The sequence below is a fragment of the Corvus cornix genome, chromosome 2 (genome assembly GCF_000738735.6).
Source record: "Corvus cornix cornix isolate S_Up_H32 chromosome 2, ASM73873v5, whole genome shotgun sequence".
Taxonomy (NCBI): domain Eukaryota; kingdom Metazoa; phylum Chordata; class Aves; order Passeriformes; family Corvidae; genus Corvus; species Corvus cornix.
In genome coordinates this window covers 75,914,382-75,929,209 of record NC_046333.1, presented here as the reverse complement: position 1 = coordinate 75,929,209, position 14,828 = coordinate 75,914,382, and the positions used below count along the sequence as shown (strand labels likewise).

At 35.8% G+C, this 14,828-nt stretch overlaps 1 protein-coding gene across 2 annotated transcripts in view; it reads right to left on the bottom strand.

Annotated features, from left to right (window-relative positions):
• LOC104689844 (cadherin-12) overlaps positions 1–14,828 on the bottom strand; it is a 228,632-nt gene that overhangs the window by 153,734 nt on the left and 60,070 nt on the right. For both annotated transcript variants that reach the window (XR_002045599.2, XM_019286292.3), the window contains one exon: positions 6,950–7,362. Coding sequence is in view for 1 of the 2 variants with exons in the window: in XM_019286292.3 (XP_019141837.1) it covers positions 6,950–7,177 (228 nt within the window). In the remaining variant the exon portion in view is untranslated. The remainder of the gene's footprint in view (positions 1–6,949; positions 7,363–14,828) is intronic.

The window sequence follows — 14,828 nt, the reverse complement described above, 5'->3', positions numbered from 1 at the left end:
CCCCAGCACTCGATGTGAGGCTGCCCCAGTGCAGAGCAGAGTGGGACAATCCCCTCCCTTGCCCGGCTGGTGATGCTGTGCCCAATGTACCCCAGGACTGGCCCTCCTGGCTGCCAGGGCACTGCTGACTCCTGTCCAACTTGCCATTGACCAAGAGTCTCAGGTTCCTTTCTGTGGTGCTGCTTTCCAGTGAAAACTGTGTAAGTATCTGAATTATATAAATATTCACATTTTAACAATTGTTTAAGTAGAATTATGAATTATTTATACTTCTGAAACTTTCTGGTTTTCATTTTTTTAAGTTATTGTTTTGATACTAAATACATATCCCTCTACAATGAGAAAAGGAAACAAAAAGTTCACATTGAGAAGAAAGCAATCTGTCTCATATATAGGAAATCTTGAGCTTTAATCTAGTCTCCTGCCACTTAGCAATTCTTTAATATTTCTGTAATTGTTTTGTTTTCCTGCTGACAATTTATACTTTTGTAGCACGTTTAAGTGAGGCATTATGCTATCCCCTTTTTTCTTAACACCTTGCATGTTGCAGCAACCATAAATTTTATTCCTTTTTGAACCTTCTTGTTACTTGAGTTTACACATTGTTACTCAGATACAGGAATGGCTACAGGTATTTAATAATTTCCCACATTTTGCTGCCTGGCAAATGCTATTTAATTTCTTACTTGGTATTCTGATGCTCTTCCAGAAAGGAGATCTCGTGATCCCAGCTGAATTTTAATTGATGGTATAATGTTTCACTAGTTATAAATTCAGCTTACATTGCTGACAAACAGAATACATGCTCGTGTCTGACCTATCAATAACACCATGCCCAAGTCTACCAGGTGAATTAGAAATTCTCAGCCACATATTTAGATTTAGATTTATCATCCATATTTAGATTAAACAAATTTAAAATCTTCACATTTTTTTGAATTAAAAGAGGAGACTATGTTTTGGTTTGTCTATTCTCTTCGAGTCCTTTGAAGAACTTCTAAATATTTTATAAACTATCCTTTCACATATTTCCTTATTTAAATAAACTTCCTGTCCAGATGAAGCCATTCATACAGAAGCATTCCAAATAAAACTACAATAGGTATAAGATTCTTCTTTAGCAGTTTAATTTCTACAAGCCCATTTGTATTTCTCCCTCTGTGTTGGCAACATAAACTCCAGACACGCAAGCACCATTAGCACCATACACTCAGCTGTGTTCAGCAGCCTTGAGAGACCCAGTCATTCATTCTAACAGGGTCTGAATTCAGATTCAGACCATTCACAGGCTCTGAATCTTCTACAGTGATCACTGAATTCCTGCCTAATACAGCCTGCTAAATTTTAGTTTGAAATATTCCAGTTTGTGACCTCCTTAAATGCTCAGAACAACAACCTCAACCTCTTACATCCTCTAAAATGTGGGTGACAGCTCAAGAAGTTGATCCTTCCTTTTTAGTTTGGTATCTCCTTGTCCTGAGCTCACTCCTTCTCATCTCTCATGCATTCAGTGAAAACATAGTCCTCTTTTCTGCTTCAGCTCTAAATATCTCATATAATTTTCATCAATGCAAGGACCACAGGCAAGAGGTCTTACTACTACTACTCTCCTAATTTTCCTGTTATGAACTACCTAAACAAATCAATAAACAAAGTGAAGCCACTAGATCAATAAGAAACATTCTGTTGCAAGTTGTTCATCTCTGCGGTATGCCTCTGTACACCTTGTAGAAAGGTAAGCTTTCAGGAGTAAACATTAAATGCAAATCTGACTTGCTCATGGGAGTTTTGTGTTTCCCTGGTTCCACTTCCTTCTCATACTTTCATGTGCAACTGTCAAAATTACTTTGTGTCTCACATACTCTATGCAATATACAGGATGCAAAGCTTTTAAAGTCATCACTTTTTTCACCACACAGACATAAATGGGAGAGACAAAGGTCTCAGCTCAACAGAGCAAGATAAGAAATATAGAGTTCTGATACAAGTTCTGCTTCCCCTTGCACCTTTTTTACCATTTCATTTCTCCTCATCAATTTCCTTATCTGTAATAAATTGTGACAGTGCTTTTATTTTAATATGTGCAGGGCATAAACTCCATAAGCCAATTTAGTAAGCCAGTTTAATGTGATCATGCCTGATTACACTTTAAATTATTATCTAAAGACCACAAAGGCCCAGCAAGATTTCACTTTGATGTCAGCAGACAGAGGTATGTGTTCAATGCACCGAACAAGCTCATTCTTATACTTAGCATATCTTTCATATTAAAATAATCCAGAAGTTAGTAACTGTGATGTCCTGCATCATGGGAGTCAATTAATACATTACTAGCAGCAGTCCCTGAAACAATTTCCATCTCCTTGATGATGGCACTGTGAAAATGCCTAATGGAAATAATATACTTCTATCTCTAATGCTGTTACTTCAGTTGTGGGAATGGAATCTGATAAGTTACAAAAAGACCTTTTGATGACTTTAAATGAAATATTATTGTGATCATCTTACTAGAAATACCGCAGAAATATAGTTACAAAAATATACGTTTAATCAGGGTACAGTTATGAACAGACTTAAGCTTTTTTTTTTTCTTCAAAGAGCAGTAGCTTTCAAATTCACTGCAGGTATTTATTTTCCTTAATTTTTTTTTTTTTTCAAGTTAACTCCGTGCTTATGAATAATGCCAAAATGATAGCCACTGCGCTGTAAAATTGTTTGTCTGAAGAGATTCAAAACAAGCAGTGCAAAATTTCCTTTAGAGACTGCCCTGTCATCCGGACACTCACCCATGAGGGAAAATAACTAAAAGGAGAGTGTGTATTCAGAAGTAAGTGTTGATTTAAGCCTGATGGAAGTTGGTCAACATTAATTTCATTATATTAAAAGTTATCCACTATAAAAAGCATAAGTGAATTCTATGCTCATATTTCAGATGCAGAGGATAAATTATTAAGTTTCAAAGAAGCACTCTGTTCTGGTCACAGATATAGAGCTCTGCTTCTTCCAAATCAGCACTCTTTTTGCCTTGATATATGGGCAAACCTTTGAATATGATGAAGCTTTCTCAGGACAGAGTCAGATGAAAAATACCATATTGTTTCATTTCCCTGTACTGCCATAGAGCAGTTGTGAATATTAAATTTTCAGCATCTTTTTCCTAACAAAAAATATCTATAGAAGTTTGTATGTGAGCATGCATTAATGTGACGGAGGTTTAAAGAACAAACTGTTGTAAACCACAGGTTATTCATGGGCAAAAAATATATGGTAAGATGAGGTTATGGGGTTTTTGTTTTTTTTTCCCCACACTGGAAAATAGAAGAGAAATGGCCACTACATTGAAGAGGGCTTTGCAATCTTTTCCTATGCACCCATTCTGCATCCAGTACAAGCTACCATATGCCTGTCTCAGCAAACCTGAGAACAGAAAACAAAAATTCTTACTAGAAGCAATTGTGCAGGTGTACAACACAAGAAAGTTGTGATGCATTTGCACGCTAGGAATGCAAAGATGTATATAAGGAGAAGCATGCCACATGCAGCACAACTAAAACCCTTGCCAGCATTATCTTGATCATGAAGAACTAATGTTGTTGTCTATTTTGTTCTCTTGAACTTTCAGTTTATTTTGCTGCCTCTGCATGTCACTGTTGAAACACAGCAATAAAGAAAGGTTACAGACATATTTGTAGGGTTTTGGTGGGGCTGCACCCCTTCAGCTATCATTGCGTAAGGGCAATTAAAACTGCTACCTTGTTTGTGGTTATAAACTGTGCTGGGACTTGTTCATGCTTGAGGACCTGATAATCAGATGATTTCTCTCACCATTCACTGAGATATGAGCTTTAGCACAAAAAAAACCATGAACTTTTTTGTCTTCATCCATATATGTGCTGCTTTTGCCTCGCCTTCTGGAGCTTCACAGTACTAGGAAAACAAGTAAAGCACTGCAAAGTAAATGAGCAAGCCTTATTTTATTCCCAACATCCTGTCCATTTTCATGGGTCACATGGTAACTCCATACTCTAACTTTGCTTTTTAGACTGGATCTACTTAATGAATGTTGAGCAAAGAGGTTTATCTTCTGTTTATCAATCTGATGGATTTTTACTCCTTTTCCGGGTTACATGAATGGATTCCCAAACTTCAATATTCAGGTTAAATGCTTTTAACGTGTAAGCTTCAAACACTATTTCAAAATCACCACCTGTAAGATAGACTAATCCCCATCAGTTTCTAAACTATATTTTTATTTGCAACGTGATATTTCTTGAGACATTTGTCTAAAAACAGATGTGAAAGGAATTGCATGAATTGCCCGATAACAGAAGACATTATTGCTGTAAATCTGTATTCTCTTACAGAAGGTTTGAAAAATTAGCTACTCATCCTCAGCTGTTTAGTGAAACTGTCAGCTTAGTTAATAGAGATATTAAACTCCTATTTATAAATTACTGTGACATTATTAGTGCAGTATTTCTACAATAAGTAATATAAATGCCTCTGCACCGGTATCCAGATATCCCGGCTAGAAAAAGATAAAACCCTTGTGATTTCAGGTCATATGAACTATTCTATACTTTATCATATACTTATTACCACTTTAAAATATAGAACAGTAGCATTATAAAAATAATTAAATTGAAAATATATGCTTTTGGAATAAACCTTTAATTATGGTGAATGTTTTATTTCTGCATATTTAGTTCTGCAATCGATCAAGAACTCGATTGCATTTAGCACCTTAAAAAATTTATGTGATTTTTAAAAATTGCATAAGATCTAAAGATATTGATTAGTAACTGGTGTATATATTTTAATATGTTGACAATAGTTTGAACTTATATGAAGCTTGGCTTTTGCTGTTTAGATTTAAAAGCACAATTTCTCTAAGGAACTTCTCTCTTTCAGTGTTATACCTTCACCAAGAGCTTTGTGGAAAATAAGGAGAAAACACAAACATCTCTATCTTGTTTTTGTTTATTTTTTGTGTTGTGTTTTTGTAGGAGATTCAGTAAAGATGACATACAAAGACTGGCAGGGTTTGTTGGTTTTTCTCTGATATATTAAAGTAAATAGCTAAAATAAGTTGTGATAAACATCAAAACAAACATTGTTGAAAAAAACTTATCACTTAGAATTAATTGCTCTATTCTAGAAGCAGGTGATTTGATGTTAAAAACAGGGTTTGACTTTTTGACTTTTCTCATACTTGAAAAGTGTCCCACAATTTGTAACAGTTCAAAAAACTCTTAAGAGGTAAAAATATTCTAGGTAAATCTGTGATAAGAGTTACTCTTAATGAAAATATACCATTAGTTCTAAAGTTGCTTATAAACTTAAAGTCGGTGGAGCACAAACAGGACAAAGGAAGAAGCTGATCCACAATTTCATTGATAATAGTCCATTTTGTGCAAAATTAACATTATTTTGGCAGTTTAGAACTGACCCTAAATGACTACCAAGGAAACCTTACATAAAGGAATAAAGACTAATGAAAATAAAGTGATGCAGCAGTAACATCTCCGTGTTTTGACGTTAAAAGCACAGCAATCACATTTCCTGTGCTACAGAATTGAATCTGATGAGAGTCCTTGTTGGCATCTTCAGCGAGGTGCCAGAACAAAGGTATGTGTTAAGAGAAAGTGTAATTTGTATCAGCTGGATATCACAAATATGAAATTTTTCATTATGTAGTCCCCTTTTCCTCAGACTTAAAACAAGCTCATTATATTTGTGATAAAAACACAGTGCTTTGCAAATTGCTTTGACCAATATATTTTAATGCTTAACACAAATGTCTACATGTGTAATATCCAAGTATATTTTTGGCTGCTTTGCTAAATAATCTAGTGTTTTGTTTATACATCCTCAGAATAGTTTTATGAAAGTGTAGGAGGAAAAATCAGTTTTCTGTTGATTTATTTATATTTAGGGGGGAAAAAAAACCAATCAAGATTCCCAGTTTTTACATTAAAAAAAAATAAAAGTACACAATGGTATTAAAGTAAAAACTGAAGCATGATGACTCATTTTTATGGTAGGTGAATTTGAAACCTTGCTGTCTAGGAAAGTGGCATTTGGGGGCCCAGGAAACAAATTCCTGACTTGTTATTTTCACTGAGTAAGGTCCTTTACTAAAACTGAAAATTATCCACAGCATCCACTTATATACTCTGCTAAGATTTTTTCAGGTGTCCTTTTCAGCTTTTCTATCTGAAAATTCTATTATTTAAATTCACCACTCCACACCCCTCAAACAGTTGTCTGTCAATTACTTATGCCCTGTTACAGAAACAGTGGTCATATAATGAGAGAGGGAATTGCAAAAATTCTCTGCATACATTATTGCGCATGTCTGAAAACAGTAAAAAATCTATTTAAATTTGAATTATGAAGCAATAAAACATATTAGAAATACTTGAAAACAATCTAGACAATCAGAAATAAAAGTAAATGGTTCTGACACATAAGATGACAAACCAAAAAAGAAGTATCTTCATTAGCTGAAAACTGACTTGAAATAACTGTATCAACCACAGGAATGACTGTGTGTTCTGGGCTTGAGACTTAAGGTTTAAATCTTTCCTCTTGATATCATAACAATATTTATTGCTAAAAATCAAATATGCTATTGCAGTACTCTCAATTAAAGTTAGTTGTGAAACACCGACTTATCTCAGAACTCTCTTATTTTGTTTGCTTATTTTCATTGTTGTTGCTGTTGTTTTTGTTTAATTCCAAAAGCAAGAATGGGGAGCTAAGACAAAGATACAAAGACAGAAAATACATAGTGACTACAGGAAGGGCTGGATGGTAAAAGCAATGAGCAGAGGGAACTACTGACAGTTGAAGACGATTTGTCCCACCAGAAACAGGTACTCATTTATAATAGATTATACTATTTGTCTTTATCATTTAAACTTTTAAAGAAATAGTAAAAAATTACCTTTCCCACATACTGAGGTTCAGAGCCCATGTACTCTTCCAGCACAAAAAATTGATTCCACACCCAGCCTCGTTTGACTCGCTGGGCAGATGACCTTCTCCCTGGCACTGGGACATTTTCTCTTGGCTGTGCTTCTAAAATCTCTTGTGGTTGTGGATGCAGTGGCGTTAGGAGACCTCCATCAAACAGGACCCAGAGAAGCAGGGATAAGCAGTTCCTTGTAAGCATTGGCAATGGCTTCCCTACCGCAAGCAATAAAAACTCCAGCACTTAATGCAGAGCAGAGGAATCCAGGTTTGAGGTGTCTGTGGCCTTCACCACTTAGCTTCTGATTTTATTGCAGAAATGCTAATGCAGACATTAATCCTTCTGATGACAAGGTATTTGCCGCAATAAATTCCATCTAAAGGGACCTATAAAAGAGATTTACATGTAACATCAAATTACATAGGATTACACAGAAGCGTTAATCAAAATTCTTACACCTAGTTAGTTTCTAGAGACAGACAAAAAGATTAAGAATCACAGTTTAAAAGAGATTGCTATTTTCATTGTAGCACTGAGCTGCTCTAGAACACTGCACAGTTATTACAGGAATACCTCATTCTTGCTCTGCTTAGCATTACCTTTGTGTCTGTCTGAGACAGGGCTGTAGCCTTTGCTTTAGGATCAGTTATCAAACAAAACTGTTTCCCATAAGTGATATCAAAAATGTTTACTCCAGGTTTACAAACAAAATACTGGCGAACAGGGGATCCACTCTTTCACCCTACTGTACAGAGCAGGAATCCTTTGCTCACTTTCTCTGCCAGAAAAGTCTCTTCAAGTCTTCTCTACAGCTTGCTGGTTGCCAGGTATAAAAAATAACTGCCTGTAGGACTTAAGATACATGCATTTTACATTTTAAAAACAAAAATACAATTTATAGCACTATGGAATACACCACTTTGTTAGGGCCATATTGTGTCATTGATTTTTAAGCTTAGGTTTTTAGGAAATCAATAGAGTTCTACTTAAAAATCAATGACATTATATGGACCTCAAAAAAGAGGAATAATAAAGCACTTAACCATATATATTTTTCATTTTCAAATACTGCCAAAGGCTATATTTTCATTATGAATAATATTGTTACTACCCATAACAATAAATAACATAGAAATTCTTATTTCTTAGGTACATGCTGAAGTATTTAAATAGAAAGGATTTATAATCAGGAACCTGGGAAACCTAACAAGTCTTGAAAAAAAATCCACCCTAGAAGAGTAACTGCACTTCCTATGCTAAATTTAGGGTGAGATTTTCTGTTCTGATTTGAAAGGCTATGTTTTAGGTCTTAATAAAAAAGAAAGTAAAAAACCTGGTGAAAGGTATCTAGTGAGTGTTTTAATTCTGTCTTCAGAAAGGATAAAAGATGAGGAAAGAACTCACATCTGCTCAGAATCCTTTAAATAAAAGTTTTTTCTAAGTTACGTTCAAGGCATTTCAATGTTTTTCATCTACAGCAAAATATTCTTTTGTGCAATGGGTAGAAACTTCTTACTTGCACTATCACTTGTAGTCTATGGATTTTATTCCAGCAAAGAAATTTTAAGACAGGACCCAACCACAACAGACATCTGCATTCAATATATTTGGTATGAATTTATTTTCTATTGAACACTTCACATGTGGTTTTCTTCTTCTCTTTTTAAAGCATTCAGTGATATGTAAAAACACATTCAAACTGTGTTCATCCATAGCTCACTTCCAAGATTTCCAAACTTTTGTGCCTCTCCTGATCCATGGTTGCAGAGTGCATTCCTTGTTTTTTTATGGCAAAATCATAGTAATCGTGAAACCTAGCAAAAAATAAAACCAAACAACTCAATGTATCCATTTAAATTGCCCAGACATAGATGGGAGGTGGGAATAAATATAAAAAAAAAGGGGTGGGATAGTCTGCACTGTGTCAGAAATACCAAAATCATGCTCTAGTCAATTTAATTGCCATACCACTTCTCTTTGCTGAGAAGACTCTGTACATTACAGTTCTCCCAGCAGAGCTCTGCCTCCGGCCATGTCTGTCAGTCAGGGAGCTTTTAAAATGTTATACAGCACCAAAAGTAATGCAAAGAGATTGAAAGACTTCAATGAAAGGAGAGCAATTCCCCCTTGGCTGGAAGGTTAGTAACCAAGTGCAAGATACGGAGCACTTTAACCCCTTCTCTGTTGGACTCCCAGACAGCCTCCCAGAATGCCTACTGCAGAGTCAGGAAAGAGCAATGCCAGTGCTTGCTTCATTTCCTACAGCTTCAAAAAGCTGATGAATGGGAGGGTCAGAGAAAAATGGGAGGCTAATGGATGTCGCAGTACACAATTGCAGCACAGATGCCCTCTTCAGCTGCAAAAGAATTCAACATGAAGAATTTCTTCCTTTTTATTTTTTCTTTTTTTTTTAATTTAAAGTTCAGCAAGGCAAATAATTGAGAATTTCATACTTTGGCACTTGAAAGAATCACCCCAACTTGCTCTTCTGTAACACTTGTGTCATAGGAAACTGAGGCAGAAGGCTCTCCCCCAGTTGCTTCTTCTTCCCCATAATTTCATTGCTGGCTTTGGAGGAGGCCTGGTCTGATAGAATATATTTTATAGCACCACTGGAACTTGGACAGCAATTCAAAGGCTAATATATATATATTTCTTTTAGTCTGTGCTCATAGTTTTGCATTTTTTTTTAAGCTATGGATGTCAAAACCTGTCTTAGTGTTTTTATATTGTCAGATACTCATTAGTCCCTTATTTACCTCTGACCAGAAAACTCCTAAGACAATGAGGAGAAAAGGATTTAGAAATCCAGTCAGAACAATAAACCATAACGAAGATGGTAGATTTCCTAAATTTTTAGGATATTATTTCCTGTGATGCTCACAAAGAAATACTTATCTAGTGAGAGAGTTGTGAACAGACATGCACCCTCAGTGCATCTTTTTCCTATATATTACAAAAGTAAAGAAGGTCAGATTATTCTTAGATCTTGGGTGTTTTTCAATATTAGCCGTTGCTACTCATTTCTTCAAACTATCTCGTATGGATTTAAGTACCATTATGCAGGACCTAATTAACCCATAAAGAGAGCTACAGAGGGATACCCTGTATGAACACATGCTTTTATAACCTGAGATTACATTTATTCATTTCCCCAGTTTGATAAAGTGAAATGACCCAGAACCAAGCATGGCCAGTCTGTTAATAAATGATTATTAAGAAATCTTGATCATATTTACTGTGTCCCCCAAACTGCAGGCTTAGAAACTCATGAAATGCAAATGATGAATAAAATATGACTACTAAAATTATTTATTGAGAATAACAAAATACATTGTAAATGCTGCTCCTGCAAGAATTTTGATTCTGACCTGGACTACACTGTCATTAATCTAAACAGACTGAGCAAAGGAATGCCTTCAGAATACAAAATTTATGCAAGCCATTTCTGCTGCAACAACCCTTAATCAGTGGGAGTCATGGTACTGCAGACACAAATCACCTCACCAAGCATGGCAAAGGTTATCCCTTGTGGCGAGGACAGCCATAGATCCTCTGCAATCACTAGTATGCACATCAGGCCTCATGTAGAGAAGTATTTGAAAAGAAACTCTAAATGATCTTTGATCTTGTCATGGTTTAATCCCAGCCAGCAACTCAGCCCCACCCAGCTGCTCCTTCACTCATGCCCAGAGGGATCAAGGAGAGAATCAAAAGGATAAAAGTTAGGAAACTAATGGGTTAAGATAAAGACAGTTTAATAGATAAAGCAAAAGCTACAAATGCAAGGAAAAGAAAACAAGAAGTTCGTTTACCCCTTTCCATTGGCAGGCAGATGTTCAGTCCTCCTCAGGAAGGCAGAGCTCCATAATACGTAGTGCTGACTTGGGAAGACAAACGCCATCACTCCAAACACTCCAACTTTCCTTCTTCTCCTCCCCTGCCCCCCAGCTCTATATGTTGACCATGGTGTTGTATGGTCTGGAGTATCCCTTTGGTCAGCTTGGGTCAGCTGTCTTCCCTCCCAACTTCTTGTGCACCCACAGCCTCCTCACTGGTGAGGTGGGGTGAGGTGCAGAAAAGGCCTTGAGTACATAAGTACTGCTCAGCAACAGCTAAAACATCCCCATGTTATCTACACTGTTTTCAAGACAAATTCAGAACACAGCCCCATACTGGCTACGAAGAAAATTAATTCTCTCCCAGCCAAAACCAGTGCAGATCTGTATGATGTATCTAATTGGATCAGACCACAGATGCACTACTGTCACACACACACAAGCAGGAAACACTCAAGCTCCATGATGCACTCAAAACTGTCATCAGTCCAGCAAGGCTGGTAATTGCACCTCCATGAATGGAGGCAAATTGCTTTCTGAAAAGGTATCCATTATGCACTGATGGTGGGAACATTTCTGCAGCCACCTTAACCATAAATCTATCAGCACAGAGAATGCTTTTGCTCATGTGAAATAAGAGCTACTGTAGAGCAACCATCTTCCTACCCATAAATAGGTTTGAAAAAGCTTGGCGGTACTGTAAAATGGTCGATCATAGCAGAAGAAAAGCCAGATAACAACTATGACTATGGATATGCTGTAATAGCTGACCATGTAATCTTGTTTCTCTACAATATCTTGCAATAAGAAAATAAAACAATAGGAAAAATGAGTCTGTGTTTTTGATATCTACTAAAATTAACTGCTAAAGCATTTGAGATGATATATCTTGTTGAAGAATAGGTAAAAGGATATGGTAGATCTTTCTCTGAGTTAGGCAAATCAGTCAGGTGAATATCCCCAAAGTTATTTAATTAAAGAAATACTATTGGATTAGACTCTTATTTACCTTATTTCTTTGTGTTTGACTTTCTTGAGCTTCACAACCTATCTAGACACTTAGCAAATTAAAGTAATTCTTCCTTTTTTCACCTTTTTAGTTAGGGTGGGAACTACTTGGTAATATCAAAAGAGGGGTTAGGAGGGAGATTACGAGTAAACCAATTATAAGACTCAAACTAGCAAGGAGTTTAATTCTCAATCTGTCCATCCTACAAGTCAGAAGATTTTCAACAGATTAAGCAGGTCCCATCTCTGCAGCTACAACAACCACTTGGAAAGGATAACATCTGCCAGGTAACTGTCATGGGAAAAAAAAAAAAAATCAGTGTTTCTACCTGCTGAAGTCTTAACATGATCCAAACCAGTTACTCCTTTATCTCCCTTTGTGTAAGATTCAATAAGCTGCATAAACTGTCCTAGTTTAACATCTGTCAGCAGCCACCACACAGCTGCTCACTCAGTCCCTCAGCCAGGAGGATTAGAAGAATAAAAATGAGAAAAATTGTGGGTTCAGATAAGAACAGTTTAGGAATTGAAATATTATTAAAATATCAATAATGTCAATAATAATAATATTGCTATGAAAAATAAAATAACCGAGACAAATAAACCCCAAGAAAGACAAGTGATGCAAATGAAAATAATTGCACACCACCAATGAGTCAATGCCCAGCCAGTCCCCAAGCAGCAGCTCCCAACCTTCCCCCTAATTTATTGTTCTGCATGACTTCATAAGTTATGGAACATTTCTTTGGTCCGTTGGGATCAGTCCTAGCTGTGTCCCCTCCCAGATTTTTGTTCATCCCCACCTATGTGCTGGTGGGGTGGTGTGAGAAGCAGAAAAGGCCTTGACTCTGTGTAACCACTGATCAGGGATCAATAAAATATCCCTGTGTTATCAATGTCGTTTCCAGCACAAATCCAAAAACACAGCCCTGTACTAGCAACTATGAAGAGAACTAACTCTGTCCCAGGCAAAACCAGTATAGAAGCCTAGAGTGGCCTTCTGGCTGTTTAGATGGAATCTTCACAAAGTTGAAAATTGGAATCTCAGTGCCATTACTTCAGAGGTTGCTTATATGAAGTTGCAGATGAAGAGGGGGAACAGAAACCAAATCACCTAAGCTAAACCCAAATATTCTGTGAATTAGTCATGAGAGCATTCTGATTGAATGTGAGAAATATATGTAGAAAATACATATATGGGAGCTGAACGTTGGTATTTCTTGAAGATATATGTCATCATATGGACAAGAACTATACTCTATAGACTACTAAGCAGCAAACAGATGAAAGCATTTCCCCTCCAATAAAGTGACCTTAGCTTGCTTTTGTTAAATTCTATTACAAAAGCCCCCAAACCCTATCATTTCATGTCAAATATTTTGCTTGTTATAAAGTTACTAATAATTCGACTTTATTTAGTTTGATTAAAGCTATGATTTTTGTATTTGACTGCCAAAGCCACTTCCTCTCCCTATTCAATTGTTCTTGGCAGAAATGTATTTTCTATACTAGTTAAGAGATCAATTCTGATGTTAATTGTGCCTATAGATTGATACCATTCATGTATCTGGACTACTCTATTGAGTTTTAACTGGCATAAAACCAAAGTGAGATGAAAATGATGTCCCCTATCTTTGAGTGTGATTGCCCTTGTAAGCACATTCATAGGAAGGTTGCCACAAAGATATATTACAGCACAAAAAATGTGTGATATATTCTGTCAGTACCCAGTAAACATATTTATGAAGTGCCTAACATTGGAGTGGAGTCTAATTATGTCTGGCATTTCTAAGACTTACAATAATAAAAGTATTATAGCTTCACAGATATGTTTTAATAATTGGCTTTCTAGCATATAAAAAGTGATGACTTTAGAGGGTTTGGCAACATAACAACATCAGATGCTACATATTTCCAAAAACAGTGTACCTCTACAATGCTGAGGCTGATAGAAAAACTAATGTAGAAGAGCAGTGTAAAAATATTCTGATTGCAAAATAATAAAATGGTTCTGTAAGCAACTATTTATATATATTTTGTCAGCTTTGTCATCATTAGCAATACTTACAGGAGATCATTTATGACTGAGCCATCACCCTTTACCTGGGAAATAATCACTTCTAATTCACAAACATGCATAAGAATATAAGGGAAATAATTGTTTAAAAAAAAAAAAAAAAAAGGGCAAAAACTTTCATTATAAAATGCAAATCCATCAGTAAATGCACAAGTCTCCATGGTTCATTGAACTCTTGAAAGTTTATTCAGGTAAAATGAAATTTCACTCCAGGTTAATAATTAATGTTTATTTTGCTGAGATTCAAATCCAGGCCAGTACTACTCTGTAAATACATAATGCAGCTCTACAGTTTAATCATCATTTAAAAGAAAGAAACAAACTGTTTCAGAATAGAACAAAGTTTCCTTTGCAAAGATGGTCAGATGATGACACAGTGTCATCAATTCCATTTTTATTCTGTCTTGTGTCTTGTTTGGCTCAGAAAAGCCCTATGGTGAATCTATACCTACCTTGTCAATGATCTAGAATCTTTATTTTTGATAAATTACAAACATTTTCATTTCTGCTAGGAATCTGTCAATGTCAATGCTAAAGCATGGACAACCAGGAAACAATCCTTCATTCTACTGTCCTTCTACACTTTTTGAATAAATATATGAAATGGGGGGAAGGAGAGAAAGACAAATAAATCAAAACTTTCCAACACATTAGCAATACACGTAAAGGAAGAATTGACAAATCTGAGTCTGCGGCTCAAATATATTTATAATTTTGTATGCAACACGAGATACTGAAATGCATTTGAGCACCATTTTAATGTGCTCTGTAACATTATTTTCTTAATCCTTAGGATATTTATGTTTTTCTGAACCTGTCAAGAATTCTATCAATTACTTCAAATTGCAAGCATGCTTTAGTTAAGATCTCATTATTAAAAGACTTTCTGCTATTGGTCAGAACCTGATTATAAGAAATTTGAAACAAT